Genomic DNA, 25,358 nt, shown 5'->3' with positions numbered 1-25,358 from the left:
TTAAGATTTGTGAAAAAGAAATCGTTTTATAATATAGCATAGGTAATTACTGGTTTCTTCATCCCCTTTCATATCATTTTTTAATAAAATTATCAAATTAATGTTCTTTATGATTGTGCTGCAAGTAATAATGTAGACAATAATATTAGTTAGCTTGGTGTAATCAGGGGTGTACAGAATTTTACACCGTTGTTGAAAATTCATACACCCTGAGGCGCAGCAAAATTTCATTTATCGCCGGGTGAACAAGGGTGGGGTGTTATTTACACCGGGGTAGTCAACCAATCAGATTGCAGTATTTTTGCTGCATAAGAAATAAACATTTTATATACTATCAACTATCAATAAGTTAAAATTGATAATTTCTATTTCAACGTTCTATCAAGTACCAACTTCTTTTAGCGAGAACCTATGTGTCATGTTGTAGCACACCAATGTCAATTATATCCAACTTGTGAACAGTGTGTATCGCTCTATTGGAAATATCATTGCAGTTGAATCATAACTTTTCACTGCGGTATTATTAAATGATTACAAGTTGTCAAATACTTTAAATACTTACTGCAACCTTGCTCGTCCAATCCATCACCACAATCATCATGACCATCGCATTTTAGGTTAAAAGGTATGCACTTGAATGTGCTAGTACAAACAAACTCGTCTGTAGAACACTCTAAAATAAACATCATATACACGGGTATTATTTGAAGCAATGAACTTAACCTAATGGACTATTTTTGTATGCAACAATTTATAAAACAAATAAAACGATCAAATTTGTATTGATACGTGCTTACTTTTTTTATAATTTCATTTGACATTAGCCATATTCCAGGATATTTGTTTTTTTAGTTTTTTAGTTATTTCCTTGTTTGAAATGGAGATGATTTGAAAATGCATTGATATAGTGAAACAAAGAAACAAAGAAGCAGAGGATGCCAAAATGATAATCAAATGAATGCTGATAATTATAAGAAATAAAACGAAACTGTTAAATATTCCATTTTAAAACTTAGAATCCGAAATTGTATTTTCTGATGTTCATATATTCCTGAATCCTTTTTATGTTCACTTTGGATCAGATCACATTTTAGTAATAATATTATGAATAGTGTTATTCATTGCATGATTATTTTACTCACCAGTAGTACAGTTGACTTCGTCAGATAAATCATCTGTTCCGCAATCATAATATTTATCACATCTAAACTTTTTGCTGATGCATTTCCCTGAGTCACATTTGAATTCATCTTCAGAACATGTTGGTGCTAAAACAAATCAAATAAAACAGAATCAATTTACATCCGTATGGATAGGTAAATCATTATTCATGGCAATTTGAAATATTTGAAAAAAAGTGATTTCAATAATTTGATAAAACTAGGTATAACATTTAAAGACAACATAAAATCTTACAAGAAATATAATATAAGATGTACACAATTTTTATATTACTTTTTATTGAAAAAAGTTATTTTTATAATGCATTTCTTTTTTCTGACTGGTGGAAGGCGCAGTCAACCGATGTTGGATAATTAAGTGATTCGTGCATTATTGTTTGGGTGAGTTTTTTTTAATTTTTTATGTTGTGTATTGTTCACTGTTGGTCGTTTTTACATTTTATTTTGCAATGTCGTTGTCAGTTGTCATATATTCATGAGTTTAAATATCACTTTGGTATAGGCACCCTCTGTTATACATATGCGCCTAACTGAAGAAAAGATTGCCGCTGTAAAAAATAGATAGATAAAGAATATTTTTTAATGGTTACATATTGAATATAACTTACTGCAATCTCTTTCGTCCATGCCATTAATACAATCACTTCTTGAATCACACATATAATTCAGAGGAATACAGGTTGTATTGCTCACATCACAAGAAATCGTACCAAGGGGACAGGTAAGGTCTGAAAATTAGATAAAAATAGTTTTATAAACATTTCCTTCAAATCCATTGTGAAAAGCACTACAGCAATACAGATACAAATGCATGCATATATTAAGATGAATCTATGCTTTTCTGCAATTACAGTGCATGAATTATTATTGGATTACAATATGGTATACATCGTTCTAGTGAAGGACTACCACGCACTATTTACAAAATAGACATTTCAACTGAATAAACTATCGTGTAATATCACGACAAGGTTTTTAATACAACTGCTTCATAACATTTCATATCCTTTTAATCTGTTTCCATTTAATAAACACTCGAGCGTTTGACTCCATAGTTTCTATTCAAAATAGACCTCCCTGTTCAGAACGTCAAACCTTGTTAACATAATATTTTATAGAAAATATATACTAATGCTAGATACTTATTTCCATGTGAGTTTCCATATGGACAATATCAAGACATTCGTAAGCACGAGTTAAATACAGTTTTGATCTGCTTGAATGTAAACCGCCTTACTATTTCGATTCTTATAAATTTATACGTACTGCATTTTTCATCAGATCCGTCGTTACAGTCAGGATGACCATCACAATAGTACATTTTATCTATACAGTCGCCATTGGTACACATGAATTCATCGTCTTCACATTTGCCTTCACAGCTTGTTCCAAAGCACTGGAATTTTCCGTTCATACAGGTGCTAAATAAGAAGAATACTCTCATGTTATGTGTATTTACGACAATTGGTTTTAATTAATGGAAGGACATCAAAGTAAACAGATAGGCTTTTGTTTTAATTCTAAAAAAAAAAAAAAGTTGATATTTCAATATTGATGTTGATTTTATCAACAATACGATACGTAACTACAATATTAGAATATTTTTCTTTTTAAATGTCAGCTTAATTAATTTTGTTTACTTACCAATTCATACAGTTGTCAATTATAGAGGTTCCTGGAGGATAATCTCTTCCGTTGTGTACACAATTACATTCATTTGCAGGTATGCACTGAGTTGAATTGTACCTTGTGGCTGTAATAGAAAAAAATGTCTTCTTCAAAGTCAAAACTCATTTAAAGATATATATAAAGTATTAACTTTAAATGATGATTTGTTCAATCCTATACAATATTTAACTGTTAATTGGAACTTTTAAAAGATGTTTGAATGATGTGACGAAATGTAGCATTACTTTGCACAAACCCTATGATTGACATAAATTCTTTCAACAACTCAACATCCAAGATCAGATTCAAGACATAAAATGAAATACAAGAGCAAAAGAGCATGAAAATATACCCCTAAAACTTGTTTGATTTTGCTTATGTATGGTAATAATAAACTTACTTGTTTCAACATAACCATCTGGACAGAAACATCCTTCAACGCAATATGTTGATTCACACCATGGATCAGGTTCATCTCCAATATTTCTGCATGTTTGTGGACATGGTTTACCGCATGCTTTATATTCATATCCATATGGACACATGATTGCTGTAAAATTACATTAGTTTAAATGTATTATATTGAAATGTAGTCAAAGAAAGACATAGTTCAGTTCATATAGAAACTCAAGAAAGTGTAATGGAGTGACAAGTCACTTAAATACACGCAGTTATTTAAAAATGCTTCAACCATTACTTGTTTAAAAAGGAATCAATGCTATAATAATGAAAACAAAATTGAAATATTTAGTAACAATTGAACTATATTTGTACATAAGACTATAATAATATAGTTTATACAACATAACTGAACCATATCAAAACACAACTTAGACACACAACTCTTGTGATACCCTTACTAGCGCGAAACAAATGCGTAACATATAGCAATATAAAGGTGCTACCACAATAGTCTTTTTTATGTTTTAAGGTCTGTTGATTGAAATTGACAATGGTAATATAGATGGAAAGAAGGGTTTTAAAGATATTTTAAAAACTTACGACAAAATCTTGGATTCCTCCATTTGACTGGTTTACCGACTTCATTACACTTTTCAGCAAACATAGCAACAGCAGTACACAAACATTCGCAATCACCACCGCTATCACATCTTAAATATAGAAAGATATGTGTTATATCTTTTATTACTAAAGTCGAGGTTTAGCTATCTTATCGTGACAGCCACAAGAAAATAGAGAGGAAAAAAATATCAGGTGAAAATTATCGATACTTTAAGAAACATTTTTCTAACGCCTTATCAAGACTTTTATCTTTTACCATGATTAGATATTACATTATTGGTTTGTTGATTGAACTCTAAACATTATGTCACACTCTAATTATCCTCCATTTCTAGTTAGTAAAATTTCTGATTTGTATTTTAAACAGGTCAGTTTTATACTATGCGTCATAACAAATAAATGACCTACTTGCATGAATCATATAAACAGTTTCTGTAGTACTCTTCCACTTTTGATTCACCACCAACGATTGCTTGTCTACATTCTTTGAAGAGATCTTCGTTAATGACGTTACAGGAAGCTTCAGCCCATTTCAACCTGTTTGATAGAGCACCCTGTAAAGAAAAAGAAAACAGGTAATGTATGAAATTACATAAAAAGGACAATATAGAATATTTTTCTATGATAAACATGTGATTGAAATTGTTGCCTGCTCTTACATCACACGCAAAAAATAATAAACTGCTAGAAATGGCTATGCATATGATTTTAAATATTTTATGAGGACTTCAATTCGATACTATAAAAATATATTGTTTTTTAAGATGAAAATAGTAAGAATATTATAGAGCAAAACTTCCACTTAACAAAGTTGATTTCCTAAATATTTTGTTAAGATTTGTCTTGCATAGTCAAATACTTTAAACGCTGTTAATCTTTACTTAGAAAAGGTGTCAACTGAATTAACTGACTGCATATGTCGTTTTCATTTATTAAAAAATTTGGGCTACATAATTAAGCTTAGAATTAGTTTCAACACCACTAAAAGACGGGTTTTTTAATACTTGATGATACATGATATATAATAGTGAATAAATTAAATGTTAAATCGTTGATGACTTACTGAATAGTTTATACTTTTCAAATAAAAAGACAACTGTCAAAACATAAAAAAAACTCAGTACTTACAGTACATGGACCTTCAGTAGATTCAGCAGTAACTGAATCATCACATGTTGTATCGACCGTCCAACTTTTGGCAAATTCAATTATTGATGTTGCTTCACTGCCTTCTTTGGTCATCATTTCTCCAGATTCAGACAATCCGTCGAAATTTCCACAAAGTCCCTTAACTTTGCCCATCCATTGTGTTTTGTTCAAACTGACTTCAACTCTGGTTCCTTTAAAAGGAAATCAAATGCACATATTAAAAACAAAGACAAAACAACGTTATGGTCTAAAATAAACAGTTTTGAAAATGTTACAAATTTTATATAATTATAAACAAGATGATGACACATCAATTTGCTGATCCCTCAAACCTTCATAAAACGCAGTGCGTGAATAATATAAGCAATGTTAGGAAATGTCTTATACTGTGTATGTTTGTAAAAGTTAAAAATAACATTTGGTTTATTCTCTAAAACCTCATCAGAAATTTCAAAGTGAACATCATGAACAAAGTTAATATTAATTCCTTACAGCCATAATATAAAATATAAACCAAAGATATACTGGATGAGACTAGCAATGTTCTTTTATTGAAATCATGAACCATTTTTTCGCCATAATCTGCAAATAATTAAGGCGTTTGAAATATATATAATACTAGTCTGATATGTTTTGTGTAATCGTATTTAAATACGCACCTCCATCCCATAAAACTGCAATTCCCAATGACGTGGCTTTAATTACTGTCCAGTAACTATGTGTACTAACAACCAGTCCTTCACTATTGTACTGGTCACTTGTGAGTGGTGTATTTCCTATCTTTACTTGTTCACCACGGATGAGATGGATTACGGTACTTTTGATTGTTATAACAGTTGATTTGGTACATGTTACACTCGTTGTTCCACAAGGAACATTTTCGACTGTTACACTAAATGAATTATCGTCTGTTGCTACCAGGAAATATTTACAGGATCCTTGGAATGCATAGCCCTTGCCATCAAAAGTTGTGTAATGAGGATCTCCATATACCCAGCAAGTACCTAGAAATGCAAAAGATGTTTTTGTATAGAATAAACAATAAACAATATTTAGAAAGAAAATGACACAAAATAAGCCTTTTACGTTAGCCGTTACATTCTAGTATCTGTGTGTGTTACATTTAAATGTTGTGTTTCTGTTTTGTCGCAGTCCTCTTATATTTGATACGTTTCCCTCACTTTTAGTTTGTAAACCGGATTATTTTTTCTCTTTCTCTACCGATTTAAGAATTTTTAACAGTGGTATACTACGTACTGATGCCTTTATTTATTTTGTCAATAAAGTAGTTATGCCTTGAGCTGTTATAATAAATTGTATATAGAATGTACGGAATAAAGTGATAATGCATAAATGCCCTTCTACCATTTTGTTTCCCTATTATCAACTTACCAATAGTTTTCTGACAAAACTAAGTAATTATAAATATGTTCAATAACAAATAATATAATAGGCAGTTATATAATTACCTGGACAGTCCACTTCTCCAACCTTGATGAAATGTCGGTTTTGGCATTTCCTGCAATAAACATTAGGTATAGTTATTTCAAATTAAAGTATGCATATCAACTCATGATAGATAGAAAGAAAACGAAAACTAGTATAAGACTGAGGAATAAGTTCTTTAAAATGATATAAAATAATTTGATTATATTCAAATAAATATAAGTAACAATAAGTTTAACTATTTCCAGTTATAATTTCTCATCATACAAATTATATATGGCCTGATGATAACAAACATGTAGCTGCAAATGTCAATGTCACAATTAAGTTGAAAGAAACAGCAATGTTAATAGTTAAATTATATACTAGACTTTATTTAGTATTTCTTGGTAGCATTTTATTTTTTTCTACTCACATTCTGACACATTTAATTGTAACTTCGTCTCCTTCTTTATAGTAGTCATGGCCATACATACAAGGACATCTCTCTGGTTCAACGCATGATCCCTAAAAAGTACACGAAAACATATAAGTTGCCCAATCCAAATCATTTCATTTCTCTTTACTATTTATTTTTTTGCTACTGTGATTCTATATTTTGATTGATATTTTATTATAATAACCCGTATATAGAAATGATAAACATGTTTGAAATAACAAGACGAAAGAAAACCTTTAGAAAGGTTTTTTAAGGAATTATCAGTTTGAATACAAATAATGACATAGTTGTTTTAGGCATGACCAAAATATAATTTATATCGTGCTTTTTCAATAAATAGAATAAGTCATCGAGCTTGTTTTCAAGCTACACATCATGTGAGGATTATTAAAAACACGTATTATAATTTTACTAGAAATAAATTTTCCCCAGACCAGTGGAATGTCAGCTTCTGTTGTCTTTTTACCGATTTTGTATGTTTCCATTTGTGACATTTAGACTCACGTGGATTCACATAGCTGGCGATGTATTTAAAGCAGGAGACCCATATCCCATGGACATCGGTTTCCTGGTTAAGAAGTTCATACGATTCCCGCAGTATTTGTTTCTAACCATGATTTGTTTATTGATGAATTTTGAACATCGTTTAACTACTGTTGCCTTTATTCAAACGGTCCCAATTTTGTGCCAGCTTTTAAAATTTAGCTCGTATATGAACTAACGGAATAAACGTTGCCTTTTTCGCCATTTTTGAAGTACCAATCAGAATATATGTATTTGCATACGGTAGGTTAATATTCAACAGTAAACAAAAATCTTCCATTGCAAATTAAAAAGTCTATAGATGAATATTTCTTTGTGCTTATGAATCATGTATCTTAACTAGTTTGATACTTATAATGATAATAGTACTCACATCAGGTGCCATTACTGTACCATTGGTACAACCACAGCCTTTGTAATGTGTATTGTCATTGCATGTCATCTTCAAATCGATATTGGCACAAGTCTTGTGAACATTGCAGATTGAGTCAGCTTCAATGTATTCTTGATTTTTGGGGCATACAATATCTTCACATTCATTATGATCACAATCCCATGCACCATCCAAACATGTACTGTAATAAATGATATTTTTTAAGGATCATAGCAAGTAACCTGAATAATGTTGGTTTTTTATAGTATGATTGTGAATAGATTGTAAAAATCTTTACCATTCTGTCCAATTTATGGTTCTTATTTATCTTATTAAAGTATAAGCATTAGATAAACATTTCGGTACTTTATCAATGATTTTGTGATTAAATTTTTGCCAAAGAGAAACAAAATAATTTCATTTCTTTCTTCTTGTTAATTATGCTTTACCAATAAAATATAAATATAAATTGTTTGCAGAAAATTAAACTTGAAACTTAAATCATTAAAGGTATAATAATATTTACCATATGGCACACTGTCTTGTGATATTCTCACCATGTTCCCATACTTTATTACCAAAACTGTATTTGTCGTAGCAGGTACAATCTTGACGTTTAACACATTCACCATGATCATCCAAAAATTCTCCATCCGGGCATTGACAACCAGGAATGCATTCTTCTTCACAACTTGAATCGCCGATTTCGAAGTCCCTACAGTTTCCACTGCACAATTTGCCGCATTCTTTGTATTGCATACCATTTAAGTTACTACAGGAAACCCAGTCGTCTAAAAGGTCAAAATTTAATCAATTAATAGAAAATGTATAAGTCTATGCTTATTTATATATTAACTCAATGTGTATTATATGTTAAACATCTTAATGGGGTACCATTAAAAGGTTTTTGATTGTCGATTCTCAATATTAAAATGACAAAATATTAAAGCTTAACAACTCCCTATTAGTAAGATTAACATTAAATTTTCTACACAAAATGATTTTGATATAAAAATAAAGTATGAGTTCGCTGAAAGACTGATCAGTAACATTCATCTGTAGCTTGGAAAAAAATCTCCCCTTTCTTATTTAATCTCAATTTGTTTTTAATAGTCTGTACTCAATGTTTGCTTTTTAACATCTTATGACTAATTTTTGTATAATCCAATTGAATGATAAAAAAAAGATAGTGTTGGTCTAACTTACGACAGTCTTGTTGTAAGGTTCCATAAGTTCCCCAGTCTATAGCTTCTCCTTGAAGTGAGCAATGTCTTGCAAAGGCTGCAACCATATCACACATGGCCTCTTTGATAGATATACCATTCCTAGCGAGGTTATCTTGTACACATTTGTCATAGTAATATTGGATTTTGTCTGTTACTTCCAAACAAGATCCGAATAGTGATCCTTGTTCTGGATTAAGAGTTCCTTGGTCTGGGTTTAAAAATATACATTCTTGTTTTGCAGTGGTGTCCTAAAAAAGGTTTTAAAAAAATAAAGAAAGAAAGAAGCACAAACCTTATTTGAGATTCTAGCATATTCTATTTTTTTTTTTTTTTTTTTAGTTTTGTTGACTGTTGTATGAGATTGTGTCGTTTTTTCTATATGTCATGGTTATGACTGCTTTAATACAAAATATGATTTTTAATTGGTGTCAACTAGCTTAATTAGTATACAAACAGCGAAACATATGTCCTTCAAACTTGTTAAGTTACTTTTTGGTAAACAACACATTCGTTCAATAACCATTTGAAATGTGCTCTATAGTTTACGAATACAATCAACTTTTATCATCCCTGATCATTTGTTGAATTTGAGTATTATTAAAATAATATCCGTTCATGCATACCTCTGTTGGATTGGAAGCTATACTTGGCTCTTTAACTTGGCACTCGTCATTTCTCATACGGTCCACGAAGTTGACAGCATTGGTTTCAACCACTCCGTTTTGCGTGCAGAAATCATCATCCTGTTGGTAATTGTATTTTCCACAAAGACCGATGACCTGAGAAAAACAAAATGAAACTTAAAATAGTGTAGATTATTTGAAGGTAAAACAAAATTGAGATAAAGTGAATTCCTTTACAATAAACTCATCATAGATACCAGGATTAAATCTTATGTTTACGCCAGACGCTCGTTTCGTCTACAAAAGACTCACCAGTGATACACAAATTCAAAACAGATAAAAAGACCAAATAAAAAGTACGATGTTGAAGAGCATTATTTTATTCCTTCACATAATTGCAAACATCTTTTCACTTCAAACAAATTCTTCTTTAGAAAATAAAATGAGTATAAATAAACACATATATTATTTAATTGCTGCAAATACTATAACATCAACTTGTTTACACAGTCTTAGTACTTACTTTGTTTGCAAAATAAGGAGCGAGGTAAATATATACAGCTCTTCTTTTGTCAAATAAGACTTTGAATCCAAAGGCTTTCACCATTCTGTATTTGTTACTGGCTGATTTGATGTACATATGTTTTGAATGGAATGGTTGAGTGTCAATATTTTTCAATTCTTGTTCGCCGGTGGATGGATTTTCCTGATCAAAAATATGTACTTTTTCTCCTTCCAATGTGACTCGCATACTTCTGTATTGAATTACAAGTTTGTTCAAACAAAATATGTCTTCTTTCATATTTGGGCATCTTGCTGTTGACATTTCAATGTTGAGATCAGACCTTGGGTCATCTGTAACCCCTGGAATTGGCTGTTAAAATGATAAAAAGACAATTAAAATAAATTTAATATAAATAAAATATATCTCCAATATGATAGAAGTTCCTTAATTTTTTATTATTTTAAAACTATCTCAAATTTAAAGTCTGTTTCTGCCATTTTCCAGTTCAACACATATCTTATACGTATTTTCAATGAATTACAAACAATATAAAATGATATTTATAACATATATGTTTGCGGTTAGTATTTTGTTTCCACAAAACTACAATCTATGTATAAAAAGCACATACCATAACCACACTAAATGTACAGCTTTGACTTGCGGGTGCAAATGAATACTGATAGTTGTCGAACGTTGTTACATGATTAATACCAACTATCTCGCACATTTCTGAGCATTTATCTTCTGTACATTGCCATCTTCCATACGTACACTTGCTAAAAAATAACACAATTTATTTATTGTATGTATAGGTTAATGAGCAATCCAACATTCTGAATCATCAAGATATAAACATAAATTCATGGCGTTTGGTATCTTTCTTTGGGGTGAGAAATTTTTCACTAATTTATTCTATAAAGCACTATTAAAATATTTCTTTTGTTTTTCAACACATTGAAATTTGTTACAGTTTGTTCTTTGTTTTCCTCCTGTAATGTTCATGATATGTTGCAACAATTTTTTTTATGAATTCCAGAATCAAAATTATTTAGTTAGTATGGTTTTAACAGGTTGAGCTCTTTAAGTTTGCTTACAGATACTGTAAATGATGGAAATGAAACTTTCTTTGTTTTAACATATAATGTATACATATACTAACCATGCGTTGCATCCGTTCTTTATGGTTTCTCCATTGTTGTATCGTTTACGGTTGAATTCACATTGACATTGTTCTGCTTTAACACAAACTCCGTCCTGTATAAATTGACCTACTGGACATTCACATCCAGACACACAATCCTCCATACAACTATCTGGTAACACACTGTAAAGAGTTTTGCAGGTTCGGGGACATTTTGATGAACATTCACGGTAAACCTTTCCGTCTTCACAGGTTTTTGCTGAAAGAAAAATAAACCTTTACAGTCCGTGCAATTAGTTGGTTGCAATTGTGACATACATTCGCCGCATTTAGCAAGATTTGCAAAATAAGACTTTAGAAAAAATAACTAGTTTTCATAAAATTGAAATTAAAAAATTCATATATCTATCCTTTTTGAAACAGCTATTGTAGATCAACTTGCTCATTTCTTCATCTTGGATATTCATCTTTTTTCATTTTATTTTTTCAACTATCTCAACTCATAGAACAAAATCAGAATGTTGGTGATACAATTGTTATTCTTATAGATGATTTGAATAGTGTGAATACTTGACACCTACCAACATACTCGTGACAACACAATCATTTAACGCTTTCAAATATTTTTGATAGTCTTAATATTTAAGTTTTATTTTCTAACATTGAAATAAAAGAATAATGTACATACGACAAAAGTTTGATGATCTCCAGAAAACAATAACATCCAATGCTGCACAGGACTGTGCAAATCTTCCGCTGTATTCACATTTCACTGTATCAGAGTTATTGCCGGCTTTGCATACTTCGTTGACACATAGATTATAAAGGAAATATGGACTTTCCTGGAAATATATCATATAATAATTATAATTTTATTATCAACTAATTGGTCTTTTTTTAATACAGCTATCGAAATAAGTTAACGAATATTGTGGGTTTTTTTCTTCATTATATACAAAAAGAAACACAATTCATATTTAATGTGTCGCATCTTAAATTACATTTTTATAGTAAAACAAACCCGATTGATGTTTTGCATTAACATTATTTACGTTATCTTTATATTGCATCTACATTTTCATGTATTATTTATCTTTTTGATTCATTTCAATTTTAGATATATCCAACAACTTACCAATTTATGACATTCAGAGAAAATACCAGACAAAATAGTTGAACAAGCTTGTTCAGCATTTTGTTTATCTTGTGTTGTTTTGCAATAATCCTGCATCACACCTGCTCCTGGGCACTGTGTGGCCTCATTAGCTACGGTCCATGTGTTAGCAGCATACACAATATTTGGTGCTGGGTCTCCAGTTCTTGTCATTTTGTCATCTTTAGAAGAAGAAAAAAATCATTAGAGCACAATATTATTGCCCTAGTCCTGACATTAAATTGCTGTTAGTCATTAGGAAAAATCTTTCTCGTGTATTTGTATTTATGAAATAAGATAAAGCAAGCATTATATAACTAACTAGAAAAAAGTGTTCGAAGGTTTTTATCTTACAAAATTATTATTGTTTAACTTAATACAGAACACATATATGTTTCATCTTTTAAACTCTTATACCTCTTATGCTTGATTCTACTTACTTGAAGGGTTATCATCAAAGTCACCACAAATACCAGCAACAGATCCTGCTTGGATTCTACTTTTATCTAATGTGATATATATAGCTGAATATTTATCAACCTTCAGGCTAACTCCAATATGACAGGTTACAAAAGTCCAGTCTCCTTTCTTCATTATTGTTGCAGCTAATCAAATAAGAAATAAGATTTAGTAACAGCATATGGATCATTTGATTGTCTAGGAGCTAAATCAATGTCATAAAGAACTAATTCAATTTTGCTACTAACAAAACAAAATGAAGATTTATATTTATATAGATATATATATAAATATATGACTAAAATGTTTCTTTTTATGTTGAAATTCAATCTCAATTACTTTGGTTATTGAACAATATCTCGTTATCTTTCATTTTATTACATTCTTTTAAATTGACTCTTTTTACTCCTATCTTTGGAACTTGGTGTCTGAGCAGATATTTGATAGCATGTTAACATTTATTAAAAGATTTTTGCAAGACAGGGCTAGTCACACTGTTAAGAGTCTAGATAACGTATGCTTTGGTTGGTATATTTTGTGTCAGTTCTTTTTATTTTTATATGTATATATCATATCTTACTTCTGCCTGGTGTTTCTTTTGGTGACTCCAAAATCAATGGGAATTCAGCATCGTTTATATATACTAATCCATTTTCTAATGTAATAGTCTCTCCTGATACTTGTAAAGTAAATCTCTACGAAAGTAAAAAGGAATCAGTATAAAAACATTGACTTTGTAAGAAATTTATAAAGCTGCAAGAGTTTGAGCTGAACACTTTTGAACAATATGTATAATTTCGTAAAATAAATCCTTAAGTTTTCTATGAGCTTGCTAATATGATATACAGTATTTCCGTTAAGAATAGCTTTCTACTATTTCTTGTAAATGCGTAATTTCTCAAAATACATTTCGGAAAGTCACAGAATATATGTGTTGGCTTGATACTATTACACATGTCTTATTAGATGGGTTACGTTTATTTCAAGCTGCTTATGTGACTTAAAAAGTTTTGACTTATTATTTCATCTGATGTTTTCTCATTAACACTACATCTTCGGCCTAAAGTTCCATATAAGAATTCATTTGTCCTACCTTTAGGCAGTCTTCACTTGAATCACATCTGATAATCTTTGATTGTACATGCCACAGTGGTGTTGAGCCTCCGGTTCCTTTATCCATGGCCAAGGTGTATGTACACAGACCAGGGAAAGCAAACTCATACCCATCAAATGTACGGTAGTAAAAAGGTCCAAAGTTAAAACAGGTTCTGAAGTTTGGATTGAACTTCTGCTGAATTATTCCTTCAGTTCCTGAATATGGTAATTAGATACATAAGTATAAAAAAAATTGTAAGGGTTCCGCGGAACCCAGTGTCTCTCTCGCCTACTACTTTTGCTGTAAATCGCAGGCTCAACAAAAATGAGGGAAAAAAAATCAATAAAAATATTCCTCTTGATACAATCTTTTGATTGTAAGAAGCTACCATGTACTGTCCAAGTTTGGTAAAAATCCAGCATAGTTTATGAATCTAATAAATGCTTTAAAAACTTTAACTGCAGACTTTACAGGTACATGTATGTAATGTTAACTGGAAGAAAATCTAAGTCCATTTAAAAGTAAAATACGGAAAAAGTGGATTTTTTTTTTTCAAATTTACTTCTGGATACTATCTTATGATTATAAATAAGCTTCTATTCAAGTTTGGTACAACCCAGGATAGTTTAAGAAAGTTATTCAAATTTTAAAAACTTTTACCACAGAGTGAATGTAATGTTTCACTGCAGAAAAACTAAGTCCATTCAAAAGTAAAATACGGGAAAAAATGGATTTATTTTTTTGTAAAATTTGCTTCTGGATACTATCTTATGATCATAAACAAGCTTCTGTCATAGTTTGGTACAAAACAAGGATAGTTTAAGAAAGTTATTAAAATTCTAAAAACTTTATCCACAGAGTGAATGTAATGTTTCCCCGCAGAAAAAAACTAAGTTTATTTAAAAGATAAATACGGAAAAAATGGAATTTTATTTTTACAAAATTTACTTCTGGATACTATCTTATGATCATAAACAAGCTTCTGTCCAAGTTTGGTACAAACCCAGGATAGTTTAAGAAAGTTATTAAAATTCAAAAACTTTAACCACAGAGTGAATGTAATGTTTCCCCGCAGAAAAAACTAAGTCCATTTAAAAGTTAAATACGAAAAAAATGGAATTTTATTTTTACAAAATTTACTTCTGGATACTATCTTATGATCATAAACAAGCTTCTGTCCAAGTTTGGTAGAAATCCAGTATAGTTTAAGAAAGTTATTAAAATTTCAAAAACTTTAACCACAGAGTGAATATTTGTGGACGCCGCCGCAGCCGCCGACGACGACGGAAAGTAGGATAGCTTAGTCTCGCTTTTTCGACTAAAGTCGAAGGCTCGACAAAAATGACTGTAATTAAATCTTGTCTTAGTTAAAGATATATTAAGAACTTGTTAAATACAACAGTAATCTCAAAGAAAGAATATAACCTAGATCGTTATTCCTCCAATTACTATTTTTTCGAACAAAATTGGAAACTCTAGAAAGCATTTTCTAATGTTGTTCTACAGTGTTTATCTGGCAAATGTTACTTGCGACCAAAAATGTTAACAAAGAGATAAATAGTATTTTTTTACATACCTCCTTCTGTCTTGATACATTTGGTACAAGTTTCGGTACCAACACCCCAACTTTGGGCATCTGCTAAAGCACAACAATCAGCTTGTGGAAGACGTATATTTTCTGCACCTTCGGCTTTGACACTGCCACAGGTTGCACCTTTGTAACAGTACCGTTCATTTTCGCCGGCATCTGAATAAAAAGTAACGAAATAACGATTAAGTGTATACTATTTCAATGAAAATAAATGTTCCTTATGAAGTGATTATTTTGGTGAATACTTATAGCATCATATCTTTTTATCGTTTGAACAACATAACACTTCCTTTTAAAGAGATTATATTAATGAATACGTAAAGCATAAGAGTGTAAATCGTAAGACGACCACCTTAACACTAACTTTTAGAGTGCGTATGCCAATGAAATGTTTTAGTCGCGGGAACACCATAATATTTCCTTTTAAAGTAGTTGTATTAATGAAAATTTACAACAAAAGATCTTTTATCATACCACCAAGAGAACACCACCTTATAAAGTTATGTTTTTTAAAGCAAATATATATAGATCACCAGAAAAACTTCCAATGTATATGCACCTTTCCTAATAGGAGCATATAATGCAGTGCTTCTTGCTGTCTTTCAAATATGTTTTTTTCGGTATTTTTGGTTTAAAACTTACATATTTTTTTGTCTTCACACATGATTCCTGTGAACTCAGCCCCACAGTCACACATTTCTGGCTTTGAGCAAACACCACCATTTTTGCACGGATTTGAACAAATAGCTGAAATATATGAATATTTGATATATATGTATTTTTATATTATTACAATGTTTAGCTGGGGTTATAGTTGGGCTTAATAGCGTGTTCAGTTCTTAAAAAATGTCACTATTGAAAAGTGAAAACAGGTAAAAAGAAAAAAAAAGAATAAGAAAACTTATCGAAAATTGTACGATTGCGCGTGTCAGTCTGTCTCTTTATATTTATGTGTCTGTTTAGATCGGTTCATTGAACTTCAACCGTCTTTGGAATTAGATAGCGTTTAAACTTTTAAAAAAAACAAGCATTAAAATCGGACACACTAGAAAGAGTCCATGCATTTGTCCTTTTGGACTAATTGTAATTTTGATACTTGTTAAAGTAAACATGAAATACAAGAATTTGAGTAAAATCGGTGACTTGAATTTGACAGCTAATACCCGTTTACGGTAAGATATACAAAGCTTATTATTAAAACAGTATACTTACGAGTGTCGCATATGCCTGTTCCGTTTTGATATCCGCTACAACACTCAGTCACCTCATATTCTTTATTTCTATAGAGAAGATATCAAAAGATCGTGAAAATTAGGGTTATTGCAATTATATATTACTTAATAATGTCATTCTATAGATGTATATCAAATATTCTCTTATATTTAGCACTTCTTCGTCAAAACTAATAACATTCAAAAGAACACATTTGTCAAATTTTATAAATTGAAATTTATTTTTCAACAAACAATAAAGATTAAATTTGTATTTCGTCCATCCCCTTCATGTGGGGATATTTTATTATTATCCGTAATCTTCACCTTTTTTGTAAATACAGGACCAATTTGTCCTATCAAATTTGGAATTAATAATTCCAACGGGAGTATATCTACTATAGATAGAACATTGCTTAAACTTTCAACAGAACCATGAATTTGTTTCAGCAATTATTGCTTCCTTGTGAGTAAATTTGTATTAGGGACTGGTAATAGAAAGGGAGATTACAAGTTGTGTCATTCAACAATGACATGTAAATATTTCCAGGTTCTTTTCAAAAGTTCTTTTATATTTCATATTGACTTTTTAGGGTCGTAATGGTTTTTTTTTCTAAATTCGAGAACAGTTATATTTCATTTGATAATACAAAGTATGATATAACATTAAGTGTTTACGGTAAAATGGCCACAATGAACGATCAGTTTCCCTTGTTTGTCCCTTTTGGTCATAGAACTATTCGTACACGGCTTTGGTTTTTAAAAGGTTCGTTATTCATTTCCAGATGAAGATTCGTCAATAAAAGCACGTCGGAAGCACGTACGTTGCTATTATTTTTTATAAGCGGAAATAGTTTATGTGATATAACTCTAATCCAGGTTGAGTTTACTCCTGGTAATTTTCAATTGATTGCTGATTGCTTTATGCCGCATCAGCACAAAACAACTGTATCACATCGATGATAACAATCTTACACTTACCTATAGAAATAGCAGATTTTATCTTGATCTGCAGAAGATGACATGATTTTGTTTAAAGCGTTATTGATATCAGTCGTGCTCATCCCAGGGAAGGACGAGGTCCGGTTCAGGCTGTATCCTTGTAACGTAAAGGAAAGAAATGATGTACACTTATCCGCCTTTTCTTCTACTGTGTTCTTGGTGTGAGTACATACATGACTACAATACATAGAAACAAGATAATGTTTTAAGTTTACAATGTAATTTATATATAACATATAAAAAAAATACTTATAACAAATCTTTTCTGTATTATACATAACGAAATATAAGTACACAGTCTTTATATATTAACAACACTATTAAAAACGCTTTCTCAAGTAGCGATACAAAAACTAAGGAGATGTGGTATGATTGCCAATATGACAACTACCCACCAAAGATAATTACAGGCACTCGTAAGGCATTCAACAATGAGAAAAATCCATACGAGTATAGTCTACATTGAAAGGCCCAGGCATATAGAATATGAAGCATTTTAATTGAGAAAATTAACAGCCTAATGTTTAACAAACTTTTCAAAAAACAACTATGAGACATGAACCAGCGAAAATAATTGAACTACAGGCTGCAGTGTTTGCATAGCTTTCTTTCTTTTATAGATCCCTTAGAGTCGCTGCTTCTAAACTGCAATTTTGCGATTCTTGGAACTGCTTCGAATAATAAAAAAAAAAGGGAGGGGTAGAAAATTTTCGTTGAATTCAATGTAATGGGTAGCAAAAGGTTTTTTAAAGAATATGTTTTGGAACAAACGCCATTTTTTCTCATTTATATATATCTCTCTAACGTTCTTATTAAAAGTTTGTTAATCAACAATACAAGAAAAAAATCCTTAATAAACCTCTCTTTTAAAAGGGAAGAACGTTTCGATTAATCATTTCTATACGTAAATAATGTGTTTAGTCCTTCAAAGGAATCTCACTTTAAATAGAAATTAATAGCACAACAGTGAGAATAAATTTTCTTTCTAATACGCTTTACAATACCGACGAGAAATTTGTTGACTGCACAAATAATAAAATATGTAAGAAGTAATCCGGTAGGATAATAAGAGTTTTAAGCATGTAACAGTTGGAATTTTATGGAATTAATATAGTTTTAAACGTCGTATAGGCCACTGCAATCGCATTATTTGATTTCTAATAGTCCCGTGTTTCTACATCACAAAAGAAAGAGGGAAATGTTTAAAATATAAAGCAAATTTAGAAAGCATCTTTTCAAAAACTGTTCTGAACTTAAATGCAAAGAAGTTGTTGCATTTTAGATATATGTATCAACTACTGTTTACGCTGCGATTGATCGGTGTTGGACTAATCCCTCGAAATAATCAAAATTACAATCATTCTGTTTAGAGTAAGCCATTTATCACACATCAAAAGAGTCAAGTGATTGTTTAGCTGCTTTTTTATATATAAACTAGTCTGTGGTATAAGAAAAATGTCATGTAGGGACTTTTATAGCTTTTGATACGGTATAGGCTTTGCTCATTGTTGAAGGCCATTCAATGATCTTATGTTGGCTACATCTATGTTCGTTTCTCTCGCGGGTGAGCGGGAAGAGGGCTGTAGTTTACTGAATGCCATGATCCAACATTTTTTTACGAGAAAACAAATAAGGACGACGTAATAGAGATGAGATAGCTATAATCTGGTGATTCTTATTGTTGTATAAGCAGTCTAGTATAAGTGAATAAGATTTTAAGACCACGCTTTTGTGTTAACTATTATAAGTGAGTATGAATAGCTCCGGTATATTGCAGTCATTAGTACAACTATGTTCAATAATTTAAAGACATTAGAATGAACAACTCGGACAAAGGTCCAATGAGGACACAAACTATAGAAAATGAGTATATGTAATATGGTACTTCCTTGCATGTTCTCTACGAGTATTATTTCATGTTACAATTAAGAAGAAATGGTTTTGTTTGCTTTCGTGTTCCCCCTTCTAAGTCATGATCATTATAATAAGACTCATGTTTTCTACTCTGATCATACTCCCCTATCAACTATAATATTATATTTCCATCAAACTTTGCGAAGATTAATAGAAATAAAAGTTGAGAATTACCTGAAAAGGTGTTTTATCCCAGTTAATTGGATGATTTTTTGTCAATAGAATTCAATAAAGACTAAATCCACATATCTCATTATTACAGCATGTTACAGTATGTACTATTACGTCAATAGAACTAATATACAGTCATAGAAAATCAATCTAAATATTTGTATGTTTAGACTGCCAAAACTTAGGAATTTGTACAAAGATCAAAATAGTACGAGTAAAATTCTCCAGAACATGTAGTATAAAATAGATCCTGTTTAATTAATTTTAGGATTCTATTGTATGAGCAATATTTAATGTTTTTATTTTGTTTGAATGGTTTATAAGCCTTTCATTAAATTTCTGTCCATATTGTCTCACATCTTTTGGTTTAATTTTAAAGGTTTTTCACATTTTATACTAGATGGTACAGGCATCATTTATCTAATCTATTTATTCAATTTTATTATTTTTTTTATATTCACAACGGATCTAAAATGACAATGTACGAATGGTTTAGTAAGTTATATGAATTGAATTGATTTGTAAGGAATATACTTTAAATATTTTATGATTCCATAAGTACTTTAACTGATGTGGGGTAAATTAAGATATATAGTGATCCATGTGTCTTTTTTGCATTGTAATGATTAAGAGGTTAACCATAGCAAAACCATAGCCTAATCAGAATTCTAGTTTTTGGTTTGAGGTATTTTTCAGTACAATTCTTCTTTTTTTTAATTTCCAATATTTCTATTTCGGAAAACATAATTATATCCTTTATTAGTATGGTGCTAAATGGGTCATATCGATCTATTTATATTCTCCTTGGATGTAATACAAATTAAAAACGGAACCACGATTGTATAATTCAAGTATTTACTAGGTTTTGACCTTTTATGAACGAATTTATCGTTGAACGAACATGAGTTACTATTTTTGACTTCCTCTCAGTCATATAAATGTGTTACTGTCTAAGCAGGCACTAAACATAGTATACGAAATTAAAAAATTAGACTTAATTAAAAGTAGTTGCGTAAAACCAAATAGGACTAGATATAAATAAAGATAAACAAGCTTTTAAACAATAAGTATAGATTAGTCTATCCCATGGAGCATCGTTTCATAGTTAATTATTGACTATGCATTATACTTGATACTTGAAGTTCAGATAACAACTATAAATTATTATATTTATCCTCCGAATTAATGAACGGTTATAGACATCTCACATAACTTTGTACACAGATGTCGGTTTGGGGGGGGGGGGGGGGGGGGGGAATCTATGCATGACGAATATAATTTTTGTTTCGGTATACAATGGAGTCAAAATATATTGAATCTGCACATGACGGATAAACAAAAATATTTAGTTTAGAACATGATACATATAAATGTTTTATGCTCATGATAGATAAAATAAATGTATTCTGTATGCAACGGATAAATTAAATGTTTTCTGTACATGATGGATAAATTAAATGTTTTCTGTACAAAACGGATAAAATAATTGTACTGAGTTATTTGATGGATAAAAACAAATGTATTCAGCAATAACTTATAGAAATAAATGTTTTCGGGAAATAACGGACAAAATAAATGTTTTGATAGGTGACACTGTGATAACATTAATATTTTAAGTACATGAATGACGAAACAAATGTTTTCTGTAAATGACGGGTACTGAAACAAATGTGGGATAAAATAAATATATTAAGACATTTGTTGGATAGATTAAATGTATTGAGTACATGCCAGATAACATAATTATTTTCATTACATGACGGATAAAATAGATGTTTGTTGTACATGACGGATAAAATAAATGTTTTCTGTACATGCCGGATAAAATAAATGTTTTCTGTACATGCCGGATAAAATAAATGTTTTCTATACATGACGGATAAAATAAATGTTTTCTGTACATGCCGGATAAAATAAATGTTTTCTGTACATGCCGGATAAAATAAATGTTTTCTATACATGACGGATAAAATAAATGTTTTCTGTACATGCCGGATAAAATAAATGTTTTCTGTTCATGACGGATAAAATAAATGTTTTCTGTACATGACGGATGAAATAAATGATTTCTGCACATGCCGGATAATTAGATGTTTTCTGTACAAAACGGATGAAATAAATATTTTCTGTACATAATTGTTAAAGTAAAGGTATTGGCTAATTTGATGGATAACATAATGTTCAATACATAACGGATGAAATAAATGTTTTCAGAATTCACAAGTTAATTGTAAAGATATAAATTTGCTTTTGTAGATGACAGAAAATATTAACATATTCAGGACATGCGGATAAAATAAATGTTTTCAGTACATGACGAATAGAATAAATGTGTTCATGACATAAACGAACAAAATAAATGCTTTTAGTACATAACAGATAAAAAAAGTTAATTGTGAATATATAATTTTAATGCAGTTAGGTTGAATTTCAAAACTTATATCACAAGCTTTATATTTTGTCGAAATTAAGTAAAACCAGAAACATAAACTTTGTCAAATGATATTCTTTCAACGAAATGTAACTTTCAAGATTTCAAAAGATATTTTAAGGATGCCAGTATCAACCAATTACATTATTTTATAGCTCCTTTTTTAGACACTTTTAAAATTGATACATAAAAGTTTGAAATATTTAAAACCCTTTGTACAAAGACTTCAAAAGCAATTCAAACAAACACAAATTACAGAGCGATCTATATTCAAACTATAATTTTCCAAAATTAAAATGGTATTAACAAAATGACTTACGCTGACTGTGCCGAGGTCCATTGTAACGTTCCAGTTGTTATTATCCATAGTATCACAATGAAGTAGGTCGGTAAGGACCCCGTAATTTTTGGTCCCATAATGGGTTTAGGAAAAACGTAAGTCTTTGTAAGAACTTCCAATTTGTAAATGTTTTTAGATATGTCCGTATACACTAATTACAATAGAAGTTCTCAATTCTATCTCTCTTCTCTGGAGGGACCGACTGTCCTCTGAGGCGTTCAGTCAAGATTTGCTTTTTATACCAGATATATTTACGTAAGCATTTTCCATTATCTATTTTGCATTCTAGTAACTGCGATGATTCTTTACAAATCAATCTGATCGAATAGACCCAACATCTGGTCCAACTCCGATTGGTTAACAGTCATTATTCAGACGGGAATCGATTGGTGATAGACAATCTTATTATATTCATACGCTCTTTTTAATGTTGGTCAGGAGCTGTCAATAAAACTGTTATAAATTTTCACAAAACCTTAACAACATATGTTGTTTACTTAACTTTAAGAAGATTGTATAGTTTTCAGAAATGAGAGATTATTTTTCATATTGTAATATAGAAATGAAATATTTGTTTCTTTTGTTCATACAAAAAAAGCTGTGTAGTGCCCGTTTTGTAACGAATGTAAAACGACTCTACATACAAGAAATATTAGTTTCCCCTATTTAGAATTGTGCTAGTTTACAACCGGAGATGGCACGCCAAGTTAAACATAAAATTTCTTATGCTTACTCTCTTAGCGAAAAAGTAAAATCGTTATGCTATAGTTAAAAGCATCAACTCATACGTAATGACTAAATGGTTATTGTTTATTTATAGGCATGATGCAGAAAATATGGTGTTGAATTTCAAAATGGCATCTATTAAGGAGATGTGGTATGATAGAATTTACTGGTGATGCTAACATCTTGTAATATAGTGCCATTTAAAAATGGAGATGTGATATGATTACCAATGAGACACTAGAGCACAAATGGCATGGATTTGATCAATTATACTTCACATTACAGCATTCATCAAGCAAACGAAACACAGTACTTGTAGCCTGATCGTAAGAAGCCAAACATAAGCGAATGCTCCGTTTTTAGTAAGCTCGTTTTTGTTACAATTCTGGTTAATGAAATGCCTAGCACTTTGTATGGTTATACAAAAGTGTATATATTTTAGGGGGAATGCTTTTTCAGGTAAAGTTTAGCTTTTGGATATAACTTTATAAGGATTTTTTTGTTTTGTTCAGTTTTTAAGATATATATGATACACAATTAAGTATCGACTTATTCGAAGCCAGTGGTCCAATATTTTTGTTAGATTCAGATTAAAGATTCTTTAGAGATCGTTAGTATCATTATGCATATTACTGCACAAAATTGTATTATATTCATGATAACTTTATTTTGTTTATGTTTAATTGTATTTTTGCACGGGTTATGTTCTTCTCATATATTTTATGATAGTATGATATTAAACCCCTAACGAGAGGGAGTGTGCCTAATCATATGATGAAGACATAATCTTTCAATCAGTTTAATTGAAGTCTGGAGCTGGCATGTCAGTTAACTGCTAGTAGTCTGTTGTTATTAATGTATTATTGTCATTTTATTTATTTTTTGGCTACCAGTAACTGACGTTCATCGAAAATGAAAAAAAACATTACTAGTATCTTAAAAAAGTTAAGGAAGAAACATTTCCTGTGTTGAACTTCTTTTAGTTTAGATGTCAAATAGAACATTTTATATTAGAATAAAGAGATAACCAGATGTGTACTTAAGCAACTATGGATCATCGTATTGCATTCAACATGGAACTAAACTCATATCGCATAATCCGTATAAAAATTTCCGAAATAAAGTATTTCTATAATGTTACGATATTGTTTCAGGTACGGGTGAAGATTGGTTCCTCAAAACATTTAAACCTGCTGCATTTATTTGCACCTGTCCTAAGTTTGGAACCTTATGTTCAGTGGTTGTCAGTTGTTGATGTAGTTGGAAGTATTTTTTCGTCTTTTATAAAGATTAAACCGTTTGTTTTCGTGTTTAAACGGGTTTACACTTGTCATTTTTCGAACCCCTTATAGCGTGTCGTTCGGTGTGACCGTACTTTGACCTATTATTGTTCACTTTAACAAATTGTGACATGAATGCACATTTGTCTCATTGGCACTCATACCAGAGGTCTATAAGCTTCACTATATTCGTCAAATTCTGTATGATATTTGGTGTGGGAAAGGTGTCAATGAAATGATGAACTCATGAGCCGATAAAACCCTGACAATATCATACTAACAAGAAAAAAGGAAACGATCACAACAAAGTAAATTAAAGGCTGGTTAATAAGAACACCATCAAAAACTGTAAAGACTTCAGCTAACATATATATATTATATACACCGTATATGTAATACCCTTGTTTCTCTTAAATAAAGGCAACAGAAGTATACCGCTGTTCGAAATTCATAAATCGATTGAGAAAAAACCAAATCCGGGTGACAATTTAAAACTGAGGGAAACACATCAAATATATCAGGAGAACTTCGACACAATAGAAACACAACATTAAAATGTAACTCACACAGAAACGAACTATAATATAACAATGACCATTTCCTGACTTCGTACTTGACATTTTAAGAAAATCAATGGTGGGTTTAACCTGGTTTTGTGGCATGC

At 30.6% G+C, this 25,358-nt stretch overlaps 1 protein-coding gene across 1 annotated transcript in view; it reads right to left on the bottom strand.

The window, feature by feature from the left end:
• The window catches only part of LOC134706707 (mucin-19-like), a 263,376-nt gene extending 240,489 nt beyond the window's left edge, over window positions 1-22,887 (bottom strand). The window contains exons 1-29 of the mRNA XM_063565889.1: window positions 22,668-22,887; window positions 17,812-18,009; window positions 16,832-16,899; window positions 16,262-16,366; window positions 15,605-15,775; window positions 14,026-14,243; window positions 13,513-13,627; window positions 12,914-13,078; window positions 12,456-12,655; window positions 12,009-12,162; window positions 11,339-11,579; window positions 10,808-10,955; window positions 10,195-10,545; window positions 9,672-9,827; window positions 9,029-9,296; window positions 8,349-8,613; window positions 7,823-8,024; window positions 6,883-6,974; window positions 6,491-6,540; window positions 5,681-6,025; window positions 5,001-5,212; window positions 4,281-4,426; window positions 3,852-3,961; window positions 3,250-3,399; window positions 2,826-2,934; window positions 2,448-2,602; window positions 1,790-1,909; window positions 1,143-1,268; window positions 563-673 (exon numbers count right to left, since the gene is read on the bottom strand). Coding sequence (XP_063421959.1) covers window positions 563-673; window positions 1,143-1,268; window positions 1,790-1,909; window positions 2,448-2,602; window positions 2,826-2,934; window positions 3,250-3,399; window positions 3,852-3,961; window positions 4,281-4,426; window positions 5,001-5,212; window positions 5,681-6,025; window positions 6,491-6,540; window positions 6,883-6,974; window positions 7,823-8,024; window positions 8,349-8,613; window positions 9,029-9,296; window positions 9,672-9,827; window positions 10,195-10,545; window positions 10,808-10,955; window positions 11,339-11,579; window positions 12,009-12,162; window positions 12,456-12,655; window positions 12,914-13,078; window positions 13,513-13,627; window positions 14,026-14,243; window positions 15,605-15,775; window positions 16,262-16,366; window positions 16,832-16,899; window positions 17,812-18,009; window positions 22,668-22,765 — 4,849 coding nt within the window. The 5' untranslated portion in view covers window positions 22,766-22,887. The remainder of the gene's footprint in view (window positions 1-562; window positions 674-1,142; window positions 1,269-1,789; window positions 1,910-2,447; window positions 2,603-2,825; window positions 2,935-3,249; window positions 3,400-3,851; window positions 3,962-4,280; window positions 4,427-5,000; window positions 5,213-5,680; window positions 6,026-6,490; window positions 6,541-6,882; window positions 6,975-7,822; window positions 8,025-8,348; window positions 8,614-9,028; window positions 9,297-9,671; window positions 9,828-10,194; window positions 10,546-10,807; window positions 10,956-11,338; window positions 11,580-12,008; window positions 12,163-12,455; window positions 12,656-12,913; window positions 13,079-13,512; window positions 13,628-14,025; window positions 14,244-15,604; window positions 15,776-16,261; window positions 16,367-16,831; window positions 16,900-17,811; window positions 18,010-22,667) is intronic.
• Between the last annotated feature and the right edge of the window lie 2,471 nt (window positions 22,888-25,358).

Source organism: Mytilus trossulus, chromosome 2, assembly GCF_036588685.1.
Source record: "Mytilus trossulus isolate FHL-02 chromosome 2, PNRI_Mtr1.1.1.hap1, whole genome shotgun sequence".
NCBI classification, from domain to species: Eukaryota; Metazoa; Mollusca; class Bivalvia; order Mytilida; family Mytilidae; genus Mytilus; species Mytilus trossulus.
This window is presented reverse-complemented; position numbering and strand designations above follow the sequence as displayed.